The 24165-nt window shown below is 50.9% G+C and overlaps 2 protein-coding genes across 5 annotated transcripts in view; one reads left to right on the top strand and one right to left on the bottom strand.

Moving 5' to 3' along the window:
• The first annotated feature begins 9187 nt into the window (after positions 1 to 9187).
• Positions 9188 to 11503, top strand: PGPEP1L (pyroglutamyl-peptidase I like). The gene is given in 3 exon segments (XM_030815077.1): positions 9188 to 9806; positions 10547 to 10694; positions 10696 to 11503. Coding segments are annotated over 3 exon segments (495 nt in total). The 5' UTR covers positions 9188 to 9531; the 3' UTR covers positions 10768 to 11503.
• Positions 11504 to 14740: 3237 nt separating this feature from the next.
• IGF1R (insulin like growth factor 1 receptor) overlaps positions 14741 to 24165 on the bottom strand; it is a 319110-nt gene continuing 309685 nt past the window's right edge. For 2 of the 4 annotated variants that reach the window (XM_030815070.1, XM_030815073.1), the window contains one exon: positions 14741 to 22178. In XM_030815070.1, coding sequence (XP_030670930.1) covers positions 21797 to 22178 — 382 coding nt within the window. In that variant the 3' untranslated portion in view covers positions 14741 to 21796. The remainder of the gene's footprint in view (positions 22179 to 24165) is intronic. The other 2 variants (XM_030815072.1, XM_030815071.1) reach the window with 2 other exon arrangements.

Raw genomic sequence — 24165 nt, 5'->3', positions numbered from 1 at the left:
TGATGGGTAGAAGATAACATGAAAGAAGGAAGTAAAGAAGGAAAGGTGGAAGGGCAGGGAAAGAAAGGGGAAGAAAGGATGAAAAGGAAAAGAAGGAAGGTCTTCGCACATACTTCCAAGCCTCACTATTCTTGCTCTGTGGAGAGTTATTTTGCTGGGGCCGGGCACGGTGGCTCAGGCCTATAATCCCAGCACTTCGGGAGGCCAAGGCTGGAGGATCACTTGAGATCAAGCGTTCGAGACTAGCCTAGCCAACATGGTGAAACCCCATCTCTACTAAAAATACAAAAATTAGCTGGGCATGGTGGCGGCCACCTGTAATCCCAGCTACTCAGGAGGCTGAGGCATGAGAATTGCTTGAACCCCGGGAGGCAGAGGCTGCAGTGAGCCGAGATGGTGCCAGTGTACTTCAGCCTGGGTGATAGAGCGAGACTCTATCTCAAAAAAAAAAAAAAAAAAAAAGTTATTTTGCTGGGAGACTCCTACCAGTCCTCCAAGCTCTGGTCACAGAGCCTTCCCCTCATGCAGCCCTTCACCTGCATGGCATTGCTTACCTTTGTCAAAGTCCTGTTATTACTATGTTGCACAGATAGGGAAACTGAGGCTCAGAAAATTACGAGTTGCCCAAACTCCCACAGCAGTGAGGAGAAGCAGGGGTGCTTGGTCTCCTTCTCTCTAATCCTGAGTCCTCACCCTTGGCTTCTGCAGCCCAGCCCTGCCTGCTGCTAGTTCACACGTCACCAAGACCATGAGCCTCCATCACATGTCCATAAGCTGAAGCTCCATTTCAGGCTGTCGGAGTTTTCTGGAACAACTCAGTAAAGGAATGCATTCATGCATCCTCATGCTAGCCCCGAACTCATGTTTGATAAGAGAAGACTCAGACCTTGGAAAAACAGCAACTGTTTTTCAACACCAGCTGGTGCCACAGCCTCAATGGATTTGAACAAATTCAGAGAGCAACTGGTGTCTTTTTCCTCCCTTCAGTTCCCTTTGTTAAATTGCCATGTGTTCCTGGCAACTAGATTTCGGGAGATGCGGAATTCAGAAGAAGTGAGAGAAAGAGGCAGAAGGCAGGGCTGTCTGCTTCCTCAGGACCTTTGCAGGTGGGGAGGTTCAGGCCTTTGTGAGGGACTGTGGGCTGGGCACAGACACAGCACCCTGCTGAGCCGGGTCGTTCCTGCAGCTTCAGCAATGCCCTGGATTTCACTCTGTGGGCAGTGGTTACACCGGCTCTGTCCTCTCTGCATTAGCACAAAACACTCTGAAATTCTAGCTGAGAAAGTATGCTGGTTCAGAAAACACACACCCCTGGCTCTCCTAGGTCTGCACGGAACCGACATGCCCTTTGCTGAAACAACCAGCCCTTCTTGGCAGAACGGGTGGCTGCAGCCAGCAGCCTGAATCTGCTTGTGCAGAATGTTCTCTCTGCTTCCGACGGGCCCCACGCTCATCAGATTTAATAAATGTCACTTTCTTTTCCTTTTTTTTTTTTTTTTTTTCTCGAGATGGAGTCTTGCTCTGTCACCCAGGCTGGAGGGCAATGGCAGGATCTTGGCTCATTGTAACATCCGCCTCTTGGGTTCAAGCGATTCTCCTGCCTCAGCCTCCCGAGTAGCTGGGATTACAGGTGTGCACCACCATGCTAGCTAATTTTTGTATTTTTAGTAGAGACAGGGTTTCGCCATGTTGGCCAGGCTGGTATCGAACTCCTGACCTCATGTGATCCACCTGCCTCGGCCTCCCAAAATGCTGGGATTACAGGCATGAGCCACTGCGTCCGCTTCATAAATGTCACTTTCAATAAATCCTTCTTGCATGACTTTTTCAAATTAACATGGGTTCATTATAAGCACCAATCCCTCCTATAAAGCTCTAACTACGTGCCTGGCAATGTGCTGAGTGAATCTTATATTTACGAAAAACCCCTCTGACTGTTCATTATCCACATTTCCTAGATGAGAACATTAAGGTACACCTAAGTTAAGTAACATGATCAGCTTACCCAGTGAAAGGTTGGCAGAGCCAGGTTTCAAATCAGTCTTTCTGACCCCAAAGCCCGGGCCTCTCCCTGCAGCACTGTAGTGGGTCTGGCTCTGCCTGCGCCCCTTCTGCCTGGCACCCTCCCCAGGCCAGGCTCAGACTGGTAGCTACTACCAGCGCTGGCTTGTTTTTTGTAACATGCCTTTGTCTACCATGGGACAAAGGGTAGGTGGCCTGGGACACCAGGGGTGTGTGTGTTTGTGTGTGAGAGAGAGATGGTGGGGAGATTTTGAGAGCAGCGGGGGAGAGAGAGAGAGATGGTGGGGAGATTTTGAGAGCAGAGAGGGAGAGAGATGGTGGGGAGATTTTGAGAGCAGCGGGGAGAGAGGGAGAAGTGGGGGAGAGAGGGAGAAAGAGGGGGAGAGAGAGAGAGATGGTGGGGAGATTTTGAGAGCAGAGGGGGAGGGTGGGGGGAGAGAGAGTGGGGGGGAGATGGGAGAGAGAGAGGGGGAGAGAGAGAGATGGTGGGGAGATTTTGAGAGCAGAGGGGAGGCTGGGGGAGAGAGAGATGGTGGGGAGATTTTGAGAGCAGAGAGGGAGAGAGATGGTGGGGAGATTTTGAGAGCAGCGGGGAGAGAGGGAGAAGTGGGGGAGAGAGGGAGAAAGAGGGGGAGAGAGAGAGAGATGGTGGGGAGATTTTGAGAGCAGAGGGGAGGCTGGGGGGAGAGAGAGATGGTGGGGAGATTTTGAGAGCAGGAGTTTCAACATGAGGCAGTGCCTGCAGACTCCTGCCGTGATACCACATTGGGAAAGTTCCTCAGCATCCCGAATCCGCTTCAGACTGGCCCTCTCAAGCACGATGATGCACTGGCTGGGTGAAACCAGGCCTCATCTCCTTACCCACTGGAAGCCCCCTATCTTAGTCAGCTTGGGCTGGTATAAAAAGTATCATCGATGGAGTGGCTGACAAAACAGACTCCTCACGGTTGCGGAGGCTAGAGGGCTGGGCGGGAGATGCTGGCTGACTCCATGCCGGGTTTGTGAATGGCCACCTCTTTGCTGTCTCTCACATGGTGGAGAGAAGGTTTCTGGTGTCTCTCCCTCTTCTTATAAGGACACTAATCCCATCAAGGGAGCCCCACACTCAAACTAATCTAAACCTGATCATCTCCCAAAGGACCCCTCTCCTAATACCATTCCACTGGGAGTTAAGGCGTCAACATACAAATTTTGGAGAAACACAGTTCAGCCCATAAGCACTCCAGGAGACCAAGGTGCGACTGCTCATTCTGGTGACATCAGGATGGTGGCAGACTTCCCAGGACTACCCAAGCAGCATGGCAGAGCCTCAAGCCAGCTCTGCAGTCAGGGGAGGTACGGTTGTTCTCCTCTCCTCAAACTTGTTCCTCTGGTGGCTGTGGAGGGTGCCCTCTGTCCTCCATGGGGGATGTCTGCTGGCTACAGTTTGCCTCCCTGTGCTTGAAGGGCTCCAGGGAAATCCAGCAGGGCTCAGGACTTCCAGCCCCACCGCATGGGCAGCAGTGATGACCTCCTCCAGGGAGGCTGGCTGTACCTTAGCAAAGCCCATGGTGACAGCCAGTCCTCATCTCTGGCAAAAGGGTGGATCCACCCAGCTTCAGCCTCTCCCTTCATCAGGACAACTGCGGAGGGAAGGAGGAAGAGTGTGACATTCTAGTTAGGGGGAGAAAGTGGAGAGTCATTCCAAGGCAATACACAAGCAAGTTCAAGTGCATGCTGGTCCATAGTCCTTTCTCTGCAATTCTGATACCCAAAGAGCTGTAAATGTTTCTCGACTTATTTAGTGGCAAAAAGTGACCCGAGCTGATGGGAGGCTCTGTGTGCCGTTCATATTTATTTCACCTTAATTGCGTCTTCTCTTCTTCTGAGCGGAAACATTCACGTCTTCAGTTGTGGAGGGCAGCTTCAGCCCAGGAGCTCCCCTGGAATCCAGCGTGGGGATTCTGGTGCCAGCCTGTAGCCACAGGTGCTGGAGCACCAGATGGGGAGCTTGAACCCAGGATTTGCAGAGGCAGGACCCTTGAGTCTCCTGGGCATCATCTCTCAGATAAGTAAAATATACGACTCATGGCAAATGCCCTCCAGCCAACCCTGGCTCTGCAAGTGCCAAGGAGATCTAGGCTGTGTCTTCCTGGCAGTTTCTACTTTGGCAAGAGCACTGCCATCAGCCTTCTGGAAAGCACAGCCCTTGAAGGTGTCAGGGGTTGAATTTTGTCTTCCTGAAAGATGTGGCAGTCCAGACCCCCAGTGCCTGTGACCTTAATTGGACATGGGGTCTTTACAGAGGTAACCAAGTTAAAATGAGGGCATGAGGTAGAGCCTCATCCACTAGGACTGGTGTCCTTATAAAAGGGGAATTTGGACACGAAGGAAAGACAATATGAAGAGACAGGGAGAAGGCCATGTGAAGATGGGGGTGATGCTGCCACCAGCCAAGGTACGTCAGGGCCACCAGAAGCTGGAAGAGGCAGGGAAAAACCCTTGTACAGGTTTCGGAGGGAGCCTGTCCCTGCCAACACTGACTTTAGACTCATCTAACTTCCAGAAGTGTGGGACGACACATTTTTGTCATCCTAAGTCACCCAGTTTGTGGTGCATTGTGACAGCAGCCCTGGGATGCTAACACAGAGGGACTCCCCAAACCCAGTCCCCGTACCCATTAAGCAGCTGGACGATCTTCCACAACAGGGGTCCCCAATCTCCAGGCCACAGATCAGGACCTGTCTGTGGCCTGTTTAGGAACGAGGCTGCACAGCAGGAGGTGAGCGGCAGGCGAGTGAGCGAAGTGTCATCTGTATTTACAGCCACTCCCCATCTTTCCCATTACCGTCTGAGTCCTGTCTCCTATCAGATCAGCGGCGGCATCAGAGTCTTATAGGAGCGTGAGCCCTGTTGTGAACTGCACATGCGAGGGATCTGGGCTGCGCACTTGTTATGAGAATCTAATGTCTGATGATCTGTCACTGTCTCCCATCACCCCCAGATGGGACCATCTAGTTGCAGGAAATCAAGCTCAGGGCTGCCACTGATTCTTCCTTACAGTGAATTGCACAATTATTTCATGATATATTACAACGTAATAATAATAGAAATAAAGTGCACAGTGAATGTAATGCACTGGAATCATCCTGAAACCATCTCCACCCCCTCCTGGTCCATGGAAAAATTGTCTTCCACAAAACCGGTCCCTGGACCCAAAAGGGTTGGAGAACGGTTCTTCTACCAGCTGCCCCCAGGATCCCTCTCTCCTCTCCCCTCTCAGCTGGCTCAGGGTAGGGAGGAAAGAGCAAGCTATGGGGCTGGGTGGGGCTCACACACGGTGGCCACGCCGCACCAGGCTTTCCTCTGTGTCCAAGGATAAGCGGAGCTGAGTTGGTGTGTGGAGGGAGAGGGAGTTGCAGTCCTCAGGGAGGATGTCGCTCTCCTGCGGGTGCTGCCTTTTTTTTGTGGGCTTATGGAGCATAATTGACGATTCCACTGATAACCAGTTCCTTGGGGTACAGCCCTGAATGCAGATTCCCAGGCAGCTCCCTTTGCTTCCCAGGTTCCGCTGCACCTCTTGCTCAGAGCCACGCCAAACACCCTGTGAGCCTGCCCCCGAGTAGAAGAAATGAGTTCTAAACAGAAGGCCGGGTTCTGAGAAGCAGTCCTGAGGCCAAGTCAAGGCCTCCTCACCCTCTGGCAGAGCTGAAGGGGACCCCAGCATGTTGGCTTCCTGCCCCCACTCCTTGAACTGTGCCCCCTCCGTGCCCAGCCTCACAGGTACCCTCAGGACAGGAGGCCAAGATGGACGGTGGCACAAGACCTAGAATGCAGGGTTGCCTGGAGCCCTTTTGGTCTGTCTGGGCCTGGGGAGGTCCCCTTGGAATTGCAGCTCCTTCCTCCTGGGCCCCACAGCCCATTGCCCTGTGCCTGCCTACCCGGCCCTCCTTCCTGCCTCCCACCATCACAGTCAGGCCAGTGATCTCCCACTCAGGGCTCAGTGGGGATGCTGGTCTTGGCACTGACTTTCGGAAGAGAATAAAGCTTGAGCTGGGAAGGGAACTGAGTAGGTGTCTGGAGGGTGGAGCAGAGCCCCGCAGGGAGGCTGAGCTGATCAAGGACAGACCCGAGATGCCAGAAATTGGCCACCCCACTCCTGGACGAGGCAGCTCAGGTGGAGCCTCATCTGGGCATGTTGTTGCCTCTGCAGCATCTGGGTAGACCTGACTCCTCTGAGGCCTAGACGGGGGCCTGGAACCTCCTATCTGGGATCTTGGGACAGGCCAGAAAGCCTGGCTTGGCCATCATCTGTCAGAGAAAGTATTCTCCCGAGTGCCCTGAAATGCCAGGAAAAGTAGTCGGGAAGAACAGAGGTGCTGACTGAAAACCATCTTGATATGATAAGCATAGCTCCTGGTGCCGGGACAGGGCTGGGCCTTTTGGAGATGGTGTGATGCTCCTGATGTGACTTTTACTGACAGCGAAATGCACAGCTCTAAGCTCTCACGCTGCTTGTTTTCTTCCTTGCAAACAGCTGGCTGTTGAGGCAGGAGGCTGCTGCCTGACTCTGGGGCTCCACAGCCCTTCACCTCCTCCCTGTTCCTCCCTCTATCTGAATCTCTGTCTCTCTCTGCATCTCACCCAAACCTCTAGGTTTGGCTGCCCAGGCATGGCAGTGTCTTCCCAGAACCTGTCTGTGAGCTCTAGACACAAACAGCCCAGGGGCCAGCCTCCGCAGGCACTTCAAACTTGGCAGGACCCCAATCACCCGCATGATGTCCCCGCCCAGCTCTGCCTCCTCCCGTCCCCTCAGGAGGCAGCTCTGGCTCATTGGCTCCCTCACTACTTTTCCACGGCTCCCAATTGCCCTAAGAAGAAAGTTCACGCCGAGCTAAGCACTCAGTGGCTTCCACAGACTGCTCCAGCTTCTGTTCCCAGCCTTCCCTGGTGTGCAGTGCTCCCTGGCATACCATGGTGGAGGTGGTGGGCTCCTTGTCAAAACACGTGGGAATGCTGTTAGAAAGTCCAGGGGTGTCCTGTCCTGAGACATGCAAGACACACGGAAGAAGCCTTCAGCCTTGCCGGGAGCACCAGGTCATGCCAAGTTCCCCAAAAGCCTCAGGTTTTTTTGTTTTTTTGTTTGTTTGTTTGTTTTAGATGGAGTCTTGCTCTGTTGCCAGGCTGGAGTGCAGTGGCACGATCTCGGCTCACTGCAACCTCTGTCTCCTGGGTTCAAGCGATTCACCTTCCTCAGCCTCCTGAGTAGCTGGGATTACTAGGCGCCGCCACTAAGCCCAGCTAATTTTTGTATTTTTGGTAGAGACGGGGTTTCACCATATTGGCCAGGATGGTCTTGATCTCTTGACCTCGTGATCCGCCTGCCTTGGCCTCCCAAAGTGCTGGGATTACAGGCGTGAGCCACCGCGCCCAGCCAGGCCTCAGGTTCTGATGGTCTCTTCTGCCCTTGCAGTTTCCTCCGCCTGGCATGCTCTTCCCCAGCGTCTCCATCTGGCTCACTCCCGCCTGTCCACAGACCTCACCTGCATCCCCTTGGCAAACACGGCTGTCAGACATGCTTCTCTTGCGCCCCCTCCTGGACAGGTGCTGCTGTGTGCATTTGCCTCTCGGTGGGAACTGTGGCTCTCTTCTTGGCCCCTTGCCCCTTTGTGAGCTCCTTGAGGGCAAAGTCCAGGCCACGGAAGACCCCTGGAAGTAGACCCCAGGGATTGGGTTTTCAGGGACTCTTGGTGCCCCTCCCCCCATCAACTGAGGCAAGTCCACCTGCCGCTTTCCACAGGAGCTGTCCGAGCTGGGCCTGGGGAATGACACAGTGGTGCAGCTGCGGACTCTGGAGCTGCCTGTAGATTACAGGGAGGCTAAGCGGAGGGTCACCGGAATCTGGGAAGATCATCAGCCGCAAGTAAATGATGGCCGGAGGCAGTGGGGCGTGGGACTGGGGATGTGGTGGAGCTGGAGCCTGTGAACCCCCGGGCCCTGGTTCTAGGGGTGATGGTTGAGGGGCACCCCGTCCCCAGGCCCTGGTTCTAGGGGTGATGGTTGGGCACCCCGTCCCCAGGCCCTGGTTCTAGGGGTGATGGGCACCCCGTCCCCGGGCCCTTGTTCTAGGGGTGATGGGCACCCCGTCCCCGGGCCCTTGTTCTAGGGGCAATGATTGAGGGGTTCCCCGGGCCCTGGTTCTGGGGTGATGGTTGAGGGGCAGCCCGTCCCCGGGCCCTGGTTCTAGGGGTGATGGTTGAGGGGCAGCCCGTCCCCGGGCCCTGGTTCTAGGGGTGATGGTTGAGAGGCACCCCGTCCCCGGGCCCCACCAGTCATGCAAGGTCGCAGCTGATTGTGTAAGGTTCTGGGTCGGTTTGTAAAAGTTTAAGCCAAAATATGGAGTAGGTCTTAATAGAAAATCTGGAGAGAAAGGAGGAGGAAAAGAAATGGAAGTATTATTCCCAGCCGGGACTCAAAAATAGTTTCCACCTAAGGGAGAGGCCCCTGGGTTGGGCCCCACCCATACCCATGAGGGGCAGGTGGGTTTGAAGGTGGACATGAGGCAAGGACCTCTGTGCCCAGGGAACGATTGGGAGGGTGGCCAACCTAGGGGAGGCCCATCTTCATAGCACCCAGCCCATTTTATCTGGACATAATTACTGTATAAAAAACAGATACAACTCCACCCCCTCAAAAAAGAAGTTCCCCAAACAAGGACCAGAAGATGAGGTTAATAAAGCATACACTATCAAACCATTCAGACAATGCCCCAGATGTTTTGATAACATACTTGGGCAGCTATTTTTCAAAAAGGAAAAATAATCAGCTTGAATAAATTCTAAGAAGATTTCACTGGATGGCTACTAACTTCCTTTATTAAAGTTTCATTTAAAAAAAGATGCAGGAGGTGGGCGCGGTGGCTCACACCTGTAATCCCAGCCCTTTGGGAAGCTGAGGCAGGCGGATCACTTGAGGTCAGGAGTTTGAGACCAGCCTGGTCATCATGGTGAAACCCCGTCTCTACTGAAAATGCAAAAATTAGCTGGGCGTGGTGCACCTGGATTCCCCGCTACTCTGGAGGCTGAGGCAGGAGAATCACTTGAACCCGGGAGGCGGAGCTTGCAGTGAGCTGAGATGGTGCCTGGATGATACAGCCAGACTGTCTCACAAAAATAAAAATACATAAATAAAATAGAAAATAAAAAGATGCAGGATTCCACCAAAACACGAAGTCTCTGCTGTGGGAGCCTCACTACTTAGCAGCTTGCCTCTCCTCCCTCCAACCCTCCCCCGACGAAAGGAGAGTACATTACCCTGTAAGAATAATTTGAAGTAAAAAGTATTTAAATGTAAATGCAGCGTGAGTTTTTATTCAGCTAGAAGAATCCAGCTGTTTTTCTTTCCAGCCGTATTAATTAGGAGACACTGGTGGGGGATCCTGGGGTTTCCCGGTGGATTTGGGGTTTGAGATGTTTTGCACGGAGCCGGGCTCTCAGAAGGAGCGGCCCTTCTGCGCATCGGGTGAGCAGGATGGGCCTCGTTTTCCTGGGTTCTCTCTGCTGTTGCCTGTTCACACAGCTCGTCGTGCATGTGGGCATGGACACCGCCGCCAAGGCGATCATTCTGGAACAGTCTGGCAAGAACCAAGGCTACCGGGACGCCGACATCCGGGGCTTCCGGCCGGAGGGCGGCGTGTGCCTACCTGGCGGCCCAGACGTGCTGGAGTCAGGGGTCTGCATGAAGGCAGTCTGCAAGCGCGTAGCTGTGGAGGGTGTCGAGGTGATCTTTTCCCGAGATGCAGGCAGGTATGCTCTGTGGGTGTCAGGATTCTGAGCAGGTAGGAGAGAAGCAATAGCCATCAGTGTCCCCCCGACCTCTAAGAAGCCATCCTGTACCGTCCAGCTGGCCACTTGGCCATGCGGTGCCCCCCCCCCCCCCCCCCCCCCCCAGATTGCCCCTCTTTGCTGTGTGCTAGGCCAGCACAGTTGCTCACACCTTGCCTGAGGTCTCCCTGTGGAAACATGGGCTTTGGTGTGTTGATCTAGAAGAGATGGGAAGGCAGACTTCAAGAGCCACTAACATTCGTGAATGTTTCTGATTTTGATTTCTGGGGTGACTGAAGTTGTGAGTTAACTATGTTGATGTAGCCCCAGATAAAGTTTGATTTACCTTTGTTTCTCCAAACTCTGATCCCCAGTAGGTGGTTTCCCCTTTCCCCAACGAATGAATGAGTAAGTGACTCAACGAAGGCATGAATGAGAGGGCTTCACTGGGATGCAGGTGCTGTGGACTGGTTTGTGGAATATCTGACCCCTTTCTGCCTCAGCCACTTGCTGGTCATGAGACCATGAAGCCAAGAGCCAGCTCTCCCCAGCTTATCCCGGCACCATGTTCTTTCTGAGGTGAAACAACATAACTCAAGTCTCCCTCAGGTGGCAGTCCTCCGTCCTCAGGCTTTGTGGGTGTTGCGTTGCCGCTTCTGCTTATGTTTCACTGAGGTTAGAGGCTGGTCCGAGAATTAATGTGGCATTTCCTGTGGTTGCAGATACGTCTGTGATTATACCTATTATCTCTCTCTGCATCATGGAAAGGGCTGCGCGGCACTCATTCATGTCCCTCCACTATCGCGCGGGCTCCCGGCCAGCCTGCTGGGAAGAGTCTTGCAAGTCATCATCCAGGAAATGCTGGAAGAGCGTGGGAAAGCCCAAGCACAAAGCCCCGTTCGAAGAAAACTCAACCATGGCCCTTCCAGCCAAAGGGAACTGACCGGGGGATTGCTCCTTTAGAGAAAATTAAATGTTTCAATCCTATGTGTAGCATTCAACTGTGCATTGAGAAACTTTTTCAGAAATTGCTTGTAAGACAAAGAGGGTGGAAAACTGAATTAGCCCAACAAAATCGCATAGGGTTATTTTATTGTCAGGAGAAAGAACACTCTGAAAGGTGGACATTTCACAGGGGATGAACTAGCTTCAGTTAGGGTTTTCGTGACAATAAAATGAAATCCGAGTCATCGATTTTCTTCCAAAAATCTACACAGTGGGTCTGCATAATCCTGCCCGAACTGTGGGGACCATAGACCTGTTTTGGAGAGGCTTACAGAAGCACAGAGACAGCCACTGCTCCAGGGGCCCCATTCCTGGCCTTTGAGCTTGTGTGTCCAGGTCCTGGGTAGCCTCGAAGGCACTGAGGCTCCACTGTGTGATTTCTGTGTCTCTGTGTTTGCCCCTTTTACTACTTACTCATTTTAATAATTTTCGAGCTTACAGTTCAGTAGTATACAGTACGTTTACTTGTTGTACAGCCGTCATGACCATCCATCTCCAGAACTTTCTCCTCATCCCAAACTGAAACTCTGTACCTGTTAACTCCCTATTCCTTCTTCCTCCCAGCCCTTGGTGCCCACCATTCCACCCTCCATCCCTATGAATCTGACTCTAGGTAGCTCATATGAGGGAGACATGCAGCACTGGTCCTTTTGCATCTGGCTTATTTCAGCCTCATGTCCTCCAGGTTCATCCATGTTGTAGCATGGGACAGGATTTCATTCTGTTGAAGGCTGAATAATATTCCAGTGTATGTATCGACCACATTTTGTTTATCCGTTCATCTGTAGATGAACACTTATGTTACTTGCCCCTTTTGGTTCTTGCAAATCATGCTGCTACAAACACTGGTGTGCAAATACGTATCCGAGTCCTTGCTTTCAGGTAAATATCCAGAGGTGAATTCCTGGATTCAGTGCTAATTCTGTGTTTACGTTTTTAAGGAACGGCCATTTTGTTTTGCACAGGAGCTGCGCCATTTTATAGCCACACTGGTAGTGTGTGGTTTCAAAGCACAGGTTAATAGCCGGGCTGAGCTGCTCTCCGTGGCGTCCTTTTTACAAACACAATCTCCTTTCTATTTCATGTTTGGTTTTGCTTTTATGACATAGCACCAGGTCTCGTGCCAAGCTTCTCCCAGCAAGATTCTACCTGTTCAGTGTTTTCTAGGGGAAGATTTCCTTTGGGAGTCCCATTGGTAACACTGCTTTTTTTTTTTTTTTTTTTTTTTTTTTTGGAGGAAGTGAGTGAAGATAGGTAAGCTCTGGGAAAGTTCTTGTTACGTTGGTGTGCTCACAACTACCATTTTTCACGTGACTACGTTTAAAAAATTCATCACTTAGTGTTCGTATTCATTCACTATACTAAGAAAAGCATTTGCAGCTTCCTAACAAAGGAACCAGGCCAGGCGCGGTGGCTCACACCTCTAATCCCAGCACTTTGGGAGGCTGAGGTGGATGGATCACTTGAGGCCAGGAGTTCGAGACCAGCCTGACCAACGTGTGAAACCCAGTCTCTACTAAAATTACAAAAACATCAGCCAGGTATGGTGGTGGGTGCCTATAATCCCAGCTACTCAGGAGGCTGCGGCAGGGGAATTGCTTGAATCCAGGAGGTGGGGGTTGCAGTGAGCTGAGATTGCACTATTGCACTCCAGCCTGGTCAATAAGAGCAAAACTCCGTCTCAAAACACACACACACACACACACACACACACACACACACGCACACACAAAACCAAAGGAACCAGTCAAGGCCGCCAGCACACTTTTTGCATTTGGAGTAGCCTTTAGAGGACTCCCTTTGCAAGTACACCTGGATCGTTTGCTAGAAAACAGATCAAAGCCCGCATGTTGGGGGATGGGGGAGGTGGTGCTGGGTGGTGTGCACAGGTCTGGCTGCATGGTTGGTAATGTGGAGATCTGCCTGTGCTACGGACAATTCTGTCCCAGGACACTGGCGAGCACGGGGCCCCCAGAACTGGGCTCTAGTGTTATACTTCAGACTGCTTGGCGGCGTGCCATAACATTTTTTAAATTTTTAGATATTATCCAGTTGGGAGGCCCAGAGCTCCCTCTTCATGAACTTCCGCATCGTTTCCCCCACTGTGGCCTCTGAAGTTCTCCAGGGAGAACCCCAGAAGTCTCATTCACATCCTGGGCTGTGTACTTTGCCCAGCATCCCTTGTCAGTATGCACAGAGTCTGCTTAGTTCTGGCGGTGCTGAAGCCAGTTTGAGAACCACAGCAGAAAAGGCTGAGTCCTGGGTTGGTAGCTGGCTGGGAAGTGGGAGGGGGGGTCTTGAGCATCCCTGTATGTTTGCTCATCTGTAAGAGTAATTAAAATCCTTCCTTTGCAGGGTGATTGTGAACATCTGGTGAGAGAATGGATGTGAAGGTCTTTTAGTAACATTAGAACACTACAAACGTCACACATCTGAGTGAGTTATGGACTCATACCTGGACTTGAGGGGGTAAATGCAGAAATAGCTCGAGGGCTTGCAGTCCTAAGAAATGGCATGGAGGGGAAAGGTTCTAGCTCTTCTAAATACCCAGCACCTTCATCCTTAGATATTGCTGCTGCTTCTGGCTGGGCAGGCCAAGTGCAGACTGCACTGTGGCAACCTGGAAGTGCAGCATCAACCTGACCAGGAAAGAAGGAGAGCCCCGTTGGGCTTTCCAGCCTCAGAATTGAGACCTCCTGGTCATCAGTCACCTAATGAAGATCACCTGAGTGCCAGGCACTCAGTGACAACACTAAGCAGTAACCCTGAAGCAATGCCAAGCTTGAGAGTACCCTTTCTTTTTTGAGACAGAGTCCTACTCTGTCACCCAGGCTGCAGTACAGTGGCACGATCTTTGCTCACTGCAGCCTCTGCCTCCCGAGTTCAAGTGATTCTCCTGCCTCAGCCTCCCAAGTAGCTGGGATTACAGGCACCCGCCACCATGTCCCACTCATTTTTTGTATTTCTAGTAGAGGTGGGGTTTCACCATGTTAGCCAGGCTGGTCTTGAACTCCTGACCTCATGTGATCCACCCGCCTCAGCCTCCCAAAGTGCTGGGATTACACGCGTGAGCCACCGCACCCCAGCTGAGAGTCCCCTTTCAGAAAGGCCTTTGCTTTTAGGTGCAAACACTTCTGAGGCTCACAGGTCTGAAGTGCCCATGGTCTTCGGGTTACTTTTCCTACCTGCGCATTACTAGGCAGCTCTTCTGCTGGCCCAATTTGCTACTGGAGCCTGATCTCCCATGATAAAGTTGAGGGAAATGACCAGCTTCTCCTCCTGATGTGTCTATGAATCCTTAGTCTGATTCTAGAACATTCACACCTTTGCCATACATGGCCATTTCCCCTGACAAAAATAATGATGTTGACATTGTAGGGTCCCTAGGGGCAGACAGAGATCACTAAGCAGCAGCTAGGAAGTAACTAAGGCTTTGGAGCTCCTCCAGTGAGCCACATCCTGCGTGTGGCCCGCTGGGTTCTCACCAGCACCCCCGAGGTGGGCATGTCAGCTGTGAAAGACCAAACAGCACATGGGAAATGTGAAGAACTGAAGTCCCTTCTGCCCTGGGGTCATGCAGATCAGACTGGCCTTGGCCTGACTGTTGTTAGTGGAAGGTATAGGAAAAAAGTCCACACATCAGTCAGAACTGCAGTACAGATTTTCATAATTTATGTATTCAAATTTCTTTCCAGATAATTTAATGGAGGGAGAAACAGATAGCTTCCCTGTCGTCTTCACTGGCAACTTGCATGCTGAGAAAGCTCAGCTGTCAGTGAAGAGGCAAGGCTTTTGTGGAGAACGCTTCCAGGCAACATGTGTGAACACACGTGCCCCACGTAGCTCAGCTTCCCTGCCACCAAAGTGTGGTGATGCTTCCAGGAGGGACAAAACCCAACCAGAGACAGAAATGCATACAGAATTATTTTATTTAACTTAAACCATGTAGTACTTTACTAGAAAAAAGCAGAGTAAGAGAAACTAACGTTGCCTTAGCTTCAGCCATTCAAAATAGACAAAGTTTCTTTTTTTCCATAATGTAAAGAATCCAGAGTATATCGCAATAACAGGAATAAATTCTTACAACAGAATATACAAAAACATTTTGAAATTTTTTTCATCTACTGATTTTTTATATAAACAGGATTTTTTTTAGGAATAATTTATACACAGAAAGTCATTTTATGTAACAAATTGGCCATGTTATTACCTTTTTTTTTTTACTTTTTTAAAAAAACTTTTTTTAAACAAGAAAACTCGAAAATGCATTATTTGCGGTGCATCCGTTCCATCCCGCCTTCTGGTTTGATTTTTTTTATCCCAGACAAAGGGATACCCAGAGGTAGACAAACTCTGGCAAACCTCTCACCTCAACCTCACTGGCTTAGAAAGCAGAAAGGTGTTTTCACCGGGCGTCTCTTCCACCTGTGGATGTGTGTGTACAACGCCGAACATCCAAATGAAAAGTCGAAAACAAAACCCAAATAGTTTCCGGATCTTTCTCCTATGTAGCGCAAAAACCCCAGGTGTTTCCCACAAGAGAGAGATGTGGAGTTGGGGAGACATGGCCAACAATCCACTGGAGCTTGACTCCACCTCCTCTAACTTTAAAGCAAATTTTTGTGTATGTTGTAGTTTTTCCTAAAAACAATTCTGTCTTGGAAATATGTATCTCCGGGGTTCTGCCTTAAATAAAATAGGGCCTCTTCTGTGTTCTAACAAAGCATTAATCACGATACGAGGCATGTAAGCAAATGGCCTGTGTGCCCCAGAGCTGTCATGTTTTATGTGTATGTGTATCACTGTGTATGCTGTAATCATCAAGAAAACCACTGGCTGTGCAGTCAAGTCTTCCCATGTCCATGGTACTGCGTTGACAATGACGGCAGCCAGACCAGTCAAACCAGATGCTGAACGGTGCCATGCACTGCTGGGCTCCAACACCTCTGCTGTTTCCATGGCCAATGAGGTTCTTTCCATCTGTTAAAGTAGCTACACTCCAAAGGGAAATGACCAGTAAAAAATGATCCCCTTCCCAACCAGAGGGTTCTGGAAGACCAAGATACTGAAGATACAGAACTACTTTTTAAATCATCATCATTCCTTTGTTATAAACTAGGGCGGAAAGCATGGGGGGAAAAGAGGGTGAACCACGGCTGGGGTCAGGGAAAAATCCTTTTTTGGCATATTGTAAAGCTAGCTAATAAACAGGTGTCCTAAAAAAAATGGATCACAAACACACATTTGCACACAGAGAAAAAAAAGTGTCTTTAAATTATTTTCGGCAATTATAAACTACAAACATTTTATAAAATTATTCTATGTTCTTACAAAAATGCAATGAAACATTTAATTAGTTCTTGTAAACCAGATCTTCGTCAACTGACTACCCGTAATCTACTGGACTTAAGAGCCCTATTGAAAACGCTAATGAGTGACTATTTAAAACAATGTTGACCAGAAAGATGCGGACACACACACGTGGGACATAAAAATGAGTGATCATTATGTTCTCGCAGAAACAAAACAAAACCCTAAAGTCATGCCCCAGAACTGACACCTGACGAGTGCGATGTAGTTCGTGTTCTTGAACAATTCGCCTTAACTCCGACATCAGCTTCCAGAGTAGGATGTTAGGTTTCTTTATTGAAACCAAATGCCCATGGACGACTGCTGAGCCTTGATGTGGTCTGATAAGCTTCAGAAACCATCAAGTTGAAAACATTGCCCACATTTCTTCCAAGCCCTGCACCCTGCTGATCGTAACTCTTCTCTGTGCCAGGATCCCAGTGACGATGGTTCCGTACCTACCACCTGGTCATTCCACCATCAAGGAGTGCTCACTTCTCCAAACGACGCAACCAGTCATCTAAGATGAAGGCGAAAAATGAAACCCTCTGACCTGTCCAAGGTCTGTATCTTCAGCATCTCTCGCAACAGAGGTTCAGTCTAAATAACATCCTCTCTTGAAGTTCTCATTTGTACCACCAACTACTTCAGAGTGAAGTAAGAAAGTGTCTTTCATCACTGGTTCTTAAGGAGTGGATCTCTGGTCCACATCTCCCAATGCTGCTTAGCCCAGGAAATGAAGACAGCTGACAACACAGAATAACATTAACGAAAAGAACAAACCCCAAACTTTAAATGCATAGCTGGGCCTGCTGGAATGGGCCAAGGCATACCATGGCGGGTCACTGTCACCAGGAGGGCGCCTATGTTTTAGAAGGGAGTGGCCACCAACACCGTCTGGCCACCCTGGTAGGACCCAACGTGACAGCCAAGGACACTGGACAAGCATCCTAGCCTTCTCACCCATCTGATCTCAGTGTGATCTTGCCACAGAGCCACTTGCAAGCCATTCGGCCACCAGCCTGCAGAGGTGGACTGCTGCGGGAAAGGCTTCGGTGGAACAAACTGGCCTCGAATCTGGTGCCAGAGAATAGTTGGCTCATAAATCTTTTATCCCAAAGCACCCCAATTTGCACCGAGCATCTTGCCATTTGGTAGTTCCACAGTGACCGCTCTTCTATTTTACGAAGCCACTTTTCCTACCATTGAAATGTGACTGCATCTTAAGAAACAGGCCAGAAGGAGAGGCCAGGTCGGCCACGAACACGGTCTTCCATCTTTCAAGGAGGAGGTTCGTTCCAACGGTACGTCAAACGTCATGACATCCCACGAAGGAGACCTGGGGTGGTCTGGGTCTCACGCAAGTTCAACAATGTCTCCAGTACACACCAGCTCCTGCTGCCTCAGGGAAGGGCTGTGTGGGAGAATGTCTTAATGCTCACATCAATTCCATGATGTGCCTCAGTGGTTCATGTGACTTCAAGCAGTGTGAGCTGCTGGCAGGAGGAGGTTGCATGGAAAATGCCACAACTCAGCTTAAGATTATTTGGAACACACAAAAGAGAAAAATCAAGAGGCGGAGAAATCAGCGTGAAGTTAGGCTAGAACTGGATAGATGATGCCTTGGTATGGTCAAGGTGGGTGGGTTGGTCCAGTAAAATGACTGCACCATCACACAAGCCAAGTTTTCTCTTTTATTGAAGTGTTTCTGAAGCATTTGTTATGATGGGCACTACACTGTTAGTGTTTTCTACTTAAAGAAAAGCTACCTACATAAAACAAAAACAAAAAATGACATCAATAACTCGGACAGTTTAAACAGAACCCTTATAACCAGCTGAATGATCTGTAGAAATCCAGTTGTGCAAACCGGTAGGTATGTGCACAAGAGAGGAGAGGCCATTACTCCAAGGGGTCACCTACAGTGTGGAAGAGGAAAACCCTGATCAAACAGTATTTCTCAATGACCTTGAGATCCCCGGGGTCTTGGGAGAGATGGGTCGCGTTCCGGCACGAGGAAAAAGGCTCCTGAGCGCATTCACTTAGTGCTGGAATCGCAAAGGAGCCATCCACACTTGGGGAAAGCCCGCCACGTTTCCCAGCTAAATCATCAGTGCCTGTAAGAGCAGCTGCCGGAAGAGGGGAGCGAGCCGTCCGTCCTGTGAGCAGCAGGACCAGGGACAGACGGAGGTCCAGCCCTGGCGGGGGGGGGGTGCGACGCCACGGAGGCTCGGCGCTTTCCAGCCTGAAGGTTTGGTACATCTCTTTCTACCCCTAGGGGAGGAGGAGGTGAGGGAGAAGTTGAGAAGGCGGCCTGGAGGCGGGGAGGGGAGACTCTGCTCCTGCGTGTGTTCTATCAATCAGGGATTGGCTGTGAGGTCAGGAGCCTCTGCATTCTGGAGCACAGGCTGGGTGGATCTTGCTCTCCAGCTGCTGCAGCTGCACCTTTGTGCTCAATGAATGCAGCAGCCATGGCCGCACAGCCCTGCCTCAGTGCAAGCCGCCTCCGGGGATGGAGCAGCAGCAAGGGGAGCAAACCCAATGCCCCACGCCTTTACCCAGGGGATTTGCACAGAGACTGTGCTGCCTGGACACCTTCCTGTCCTCAGAACCTGAGGAACAATTGCTCTCTTAAGGACGAAATGTGTTGGTCATTCAATCTGCATGGAAGCAGTTTGTTCCAAAGACAGCCAGGGACAGCCTGATGGCTCCCCCAGGTGCACTCTGGTGCCCTCCTTGGCCTCATAGGGCCACCTGGCTAGGAGGAGGAGAAATCTAACACCTTGGTGGAAACCAAGATAGAAAAAAAGACAAAAGCAACACAAAGCGAGACCTCTCAGAAAAAGGCAAGCTGTCTGAAATGAGCAGAGGGGCGAGTGAAGTGTTGCTTTGACCCCGGAATACAGCCTGGCTTCTCCCTGCATCACCTGGGTGTGGAGCCTGTGGCGTGGATGAGGTTACCAGTATCAACGGCCTATTGTCAGGTGCTGAGAAATGTGAGATGTATTCTTTTGTCTATATACACATATAAAAAATAAGAGTGAGGTAGATAAATGTTTGGGGGAAAAACCCAAAAAATCAAAAACTGTCCCATCATTCTCACACACACACCCACACACACACGCACACCCTTTCCTTGAAATTTAAATTCATAATGGGGCTTCTCTACAGTGATTGAAACTGGTATCACAAAATAAATTAAAACTCCTACATATAATACCTTTTAAAAGGGAACACGCTATGGGATAGAGGCTAGACAAAGCAGTGGGACAAACTGCTGACAAGCAAAAAAGCACTATAAACTTTCTTTTGTGTTTAATCTTCAGTCACAACTAGCAATCAATCACCGTATCCCAGCTAGGTTCTTCCTCCTAAACATTTCCATCCCAGAAGCAACTCTTGTGCTGTCATCTCTCTGGTGAGAAGTGCTAAAAACGAAACAACAAACCCTGGTCGCTGAGGACCTGGATTCCCGGCCCAGGGAAAGTGGGCCAGCACCACAGCCCTGGTCCCCCGGCAGGAAGCAAAGGGGCTCTTGGGCCACTGTGGCGTCTGCACTGCCTCGACCTTGCACTCCGGCCGGCACAGCCCCGAGGGTGCCGCCGTGGGCCAGCCTGGATCCCGGAGCCCCACTCCCCACCAGGGTGAAGGAGGTCCCTTGGGGATGTTCTGGTTCCAAAGACAGGTTGGCCGGTCCGGTGAGGGTGGTGGCGAGGGCCACAGCAGGCCCTGCCAGACCATGCTCAGATGTCCCCTTGGACTCAGCAGCTGTTTTTCATGGGATGGAAGGATTAAATAGCCATTAAAAAAAAATAGTAATCCAAATGCCTAGTGTCTGCAGTTAACACTGCTGTTGTACCCAAGAATTAAAATATGTGTGTCACAACCTAAAAAAGGCAAGGGAAAGAGGGTGAGGCTTCTCAACCACGGTGAGTGGCAACACGGAACAAAGACGTGTGAAATATTTAACCTTTGTTTTTCTGACCTGAGTTTGTATCATGTCTTGCACTGTAACAGACTCCAATGCTGTGAGGGCAGGCTGGGGAGAGGGGCGTGGCCCTCTCAGGACAGGTGCCTGGCCTTCTTTCCACCTCGTGCCCTCACCAGCCTCGTGCCCACAGAGCCTATGGGTTAGAAAACTAAAGGGGCAGGTGGGACAGGGAGGGGGATGTATTTATAAAAAGGCATCAAACAGTTCATGGCAAATTATGTCGTAGAAGTATCAATTACCGGGAAAAGAGGAAGAAAGTCACGCACTCTAGTACAAAGCATAAGAAGTTTCTTGGAGTGAGCAGAAAGGGGAGAGGGTGGACCTGAAGGTTTTCATAGATTAAATCCACAAAGATCAAGAACAAAAAAAATAGCAGCTTTTTTTTTCTGTACAGACGTATAGATGAATATCTGAACCGTAAAAAAGTTATAAAAGTGACATTAAAGACGATGTGTATGCAAATGTTTCATGGTCTAACATAGAACTGTAAGACCCATGAAGAAGTTCTAGGAACAGAAAATGTCAACAAAGCTTAGAATGCTTGAATCCATCGACTGCTTTTCTTCTTGCTGTTGTGGTGTTTGAATTTCTTTCCTTGCAAACCTGCATCAACAGTTGGGCTGAGTCCCTGGAAACCCCTTCCCATCTGTGTCCTTGGGGGCGGGCGGGGGAGCTGGGGCTGGGGGAGAAGCAGGCATGGGGCCCCTTGACTCAAAGCCTGTCCGTCAGGCTGCTTCAGGGCCCGTGGCCACCAGATTCTTGGGGGTTGGGCAGGGGGTGGGGAGGCAGGGCAGGGAAGCCGGTTCAGCTTCTGCCCACCTTCACTGAGAGTCCCATTGTGTCCATTTCCCCCAAATAATAACCTAGTCAGAAGCAATGAGACCTGGGTGCCTGTGGCCTTGAGAAGCACAGCAGGGGCAGTCAGACAGATGGAGCGTGTCGCCAGCGTGTCTCTCAAATGGAGCAACCAGGTGCCACGCTCACCCACGCCTCCGGACACAAGGAATCGGCACAGGGACGATGAGGGAGAAAGTTCAGGATTTTGGCAAAATTAGGCAGCATTAAAATGGTAACAGCCTTGGATGAATGATGGCCCTTTGTAAATTTCATGTCCCTAGGAAGGTGAAAGACAAAGGTAAAAATTTCCATCTCCACATGTGTTTTTGTAATGACCTACGGTGTCGGGTGGGTGTGTACAGTGGTTGGATGGGGCCACAGGGACAGCCACTTCCTCAAACTGATAAAAAGGGCTTCCCAGCTGGACTTGCGGCAATTATTTTTCCATTATGAAGCAGAGAGAGAGAGAAGGGGGAAGGGAAGGACAGGGACAGAGTGAGGAGATTGGTTCTCAAGTGCTCTGTTGCTATTGAGTGTTGTCATTAAGGTTCTTAAAGGCCCATGTCAGTTAAGGGTTTGGGTAGGGAATAAAAAGCTGCTTGCATATTGAAAAAAGGAACATCCCAAATGTGTTTACTGCAGAGCTGCTGTCTCCCGCGGGCAGCAATGGCAGTTCTGAAGATCCACTGAGGTACAGGAGGCTTGTGAATAGATAGTTAAAACTTTCTCTCTCCCCCCACCCCGCTGAGCGTGCACACACGTTACTGTTTGCAGATTCAGGATCCAAGGATCAGCAGGTTGAAGACTGGGGCAGCGGCAAGGCCCGCTCGTTCTTGCGGCCCCCGTTCATGTGTGCGTAAGGCTGTCTCTCGTCGAAGCTGGCGCGGAGGACCAGCACTCCAGGGCCGGGGCCATTCTCGGCCTTGTGTCCTGAGTGTCTGTCGGGCAGTGGCAGGGAGGACGAGGAGGCCGAGGGGTCCAGGGGGACGCTCTCCATGTTCTCTGGCTCCAGGTCCAGCTCCTCCGGCTCGGGCAGCTTGTTCTCCTCGCTGTAGTAGAAGGAGACCTCCCGGAAGCCAGGCTCCATCTCGTCTTTGATGCTGCTGATGATCTCCAGGAAGGAAGGCCTCATCTTGGGGTTATACTGCCAGCACATACGCATCAGTTCAAACCTGCAGCCAAGACACACGGAAGGGGGGGTCCAAACTGGGAGGGCGCACGTGGCCAAGAGGCTTCATGGGCCGCCTGCAGTGGTTTCCTGCCTACAAGCGTACGGTGGGAGCACTGAAAACAGCCCTACTGGCCCTCTCCGTCCCTGGCTTTCTGCCTGGATGGCCAAGTGGCCTTCAGAGTCTCCTGTTTTACCTCATACGGTTCCATTCTCTTCACCCAGAACCCAGAACCACCACGGTACAAAACCCAAACTCTCCTTTCCCAAGGACTAATCTAGGTCCACACCGTCCATTACAGGTATTATCTGTGGTGTCCGTGCTAAGAAATAAAAATCAGTTTTCTATCTGAGGCATCTCATGCAGGCACTGTTGAAACATCCTTTCCAGAATTAGAAAGCAGGAAACCCCTGGTTTCTCACTAAGAAGGCTGATGAGTGACCACAGCTTCCCCAACAGTGCTCTCTCTCCGGTTCCCACCTGTGCTATTTCTAAGCTTCCTCCTGGTGCAGGACTACCCCTGGCAGAGGACCAAAGGAAGAAGGCACCATGAGGCCAGCTTGCAACACGAAGAAATGCACACTCCGAGCCTGCTGTCTCCATCTAGCACGTGCTTGCTCCAGCCCTGCACAAGCAAGCCCCAGCTGATGAACCAGGCTATTCTGGACCAAACGAGACGCCGAGTGTAGACCTGAAGCCAGATTCCAACAAGCCAGCAAGGAGAGCCCTGGGCACGAGTCCACTCCACACGCAAAGGACAGGCAGAACAGGATGACGCTTGTGCTGTGTCTCGGTCGCATCGGCTGGGCTCCGACAGCACCTGGGCTGCAAATATCTGTGAGGCCCTCAGAGTCGCATGGGGCAAAGGGAGTCCTGCCGGCTGTGGCCGGGGCTCCCCAAGAAAACAGCCGGCCACCCTGACGCGGGAAAGGCCCGGGCTTTGACAAGCTTCCAGAATGCAGAGACACCCAGCTAAACAGACTTTTGGGGGCAAAAAGCAGCTGGCTACCATCCGGGGCTGGCCATGGTTCTGAGGAGTGACCACCAACAGCTCTCTCTTACATGAGCGTGAAACCAAAGTGCCTTCCTTTCCACCTCTGTTCTCACCAGGAAGTTCTCCTCTGTTTTAAAATTCTGGCTATAAGAGATGCTTTTCCATAAAAATGGCCACACAGAACTCTCCACATCTAGGAAACTCAAAGCACCCAATGGCATCTAGCCTGCCTCCTGTGAGGGTGGCTGCTTGACCACAGACTACCTGCCCATGTCTGGCCTTCAGGGAAAATTCCAAGGGGTGGCCCCTGATGTAAGAGAAGCCACTGGGCCGGGAAGCTGGCCTGCCAAGAGAAGGGCTGCTATGGCCACCCGGCAGCTTCGTTCAGGCGGAGATGGTGCAACCTTGAGGAAGGATGGGCCTGGGCGGGAGGGAGAGCCATCCAGAATTCACTAGAATTCAGCGTTCTAGAGCCTGGGGGCCTGCATCTCCACAGGGCCTAACCCGGGGCTGCCCGCCTCTGTACATCAGCTGCACTGGCATAGGGCCACGCTCCCTCATTTCCATGTGGGCTGCAGCTGCTTTCCAGCTACAACTACCAGCTGAGGACATTAGAACCGAGACTGTGGCCTGCAAGTCTAAAAATGTTTATTTACCATGTGGCCCTTTACAGAAGGAAGGTTGCGGGTTCCTGTTCTGGGGAGAAAGGAATTAGACAAAATATGAAGGCCCCCACAGTATGCTGCTTAGATATGGAGAGTTTCATGTGGCCACTTTTATGGAAAAGTATCTCTCTAGCCAGAATTTTAAAAGTCTACCCCACAGTAGAATGCTATGTGCACACTAGGTGCCAGTCAGTGAGGAAGTTATGTGTGTGAACTGCTGAAGTCCTCACGAGTTTGTGAGCAGGTGCTACTGACTATAATATACCCCCATGTTACAGATGACGGAACAGAAGCACTAAAGCACTAAGATATTAAATAATTTGTCCAAGAT

This window comes from Nomascus leucogenys, chromosome 6, assembly GCF_006542625.1.
Source record: "Nomascus leucogenys isolate Asia chromosome 6, Asia_NLE_v1, whole genome shotgun sequence".
NCBI lineage: Eukaryota > Metazoa > Chordata > Mammalia > Primates > Hylobatidae > Nomascus > Nomascus leucogenys.
Note: the sequence above shows the minus strand (reverse complement) of the source record. Positions and strands in the feature narration are given on the sequence as shown.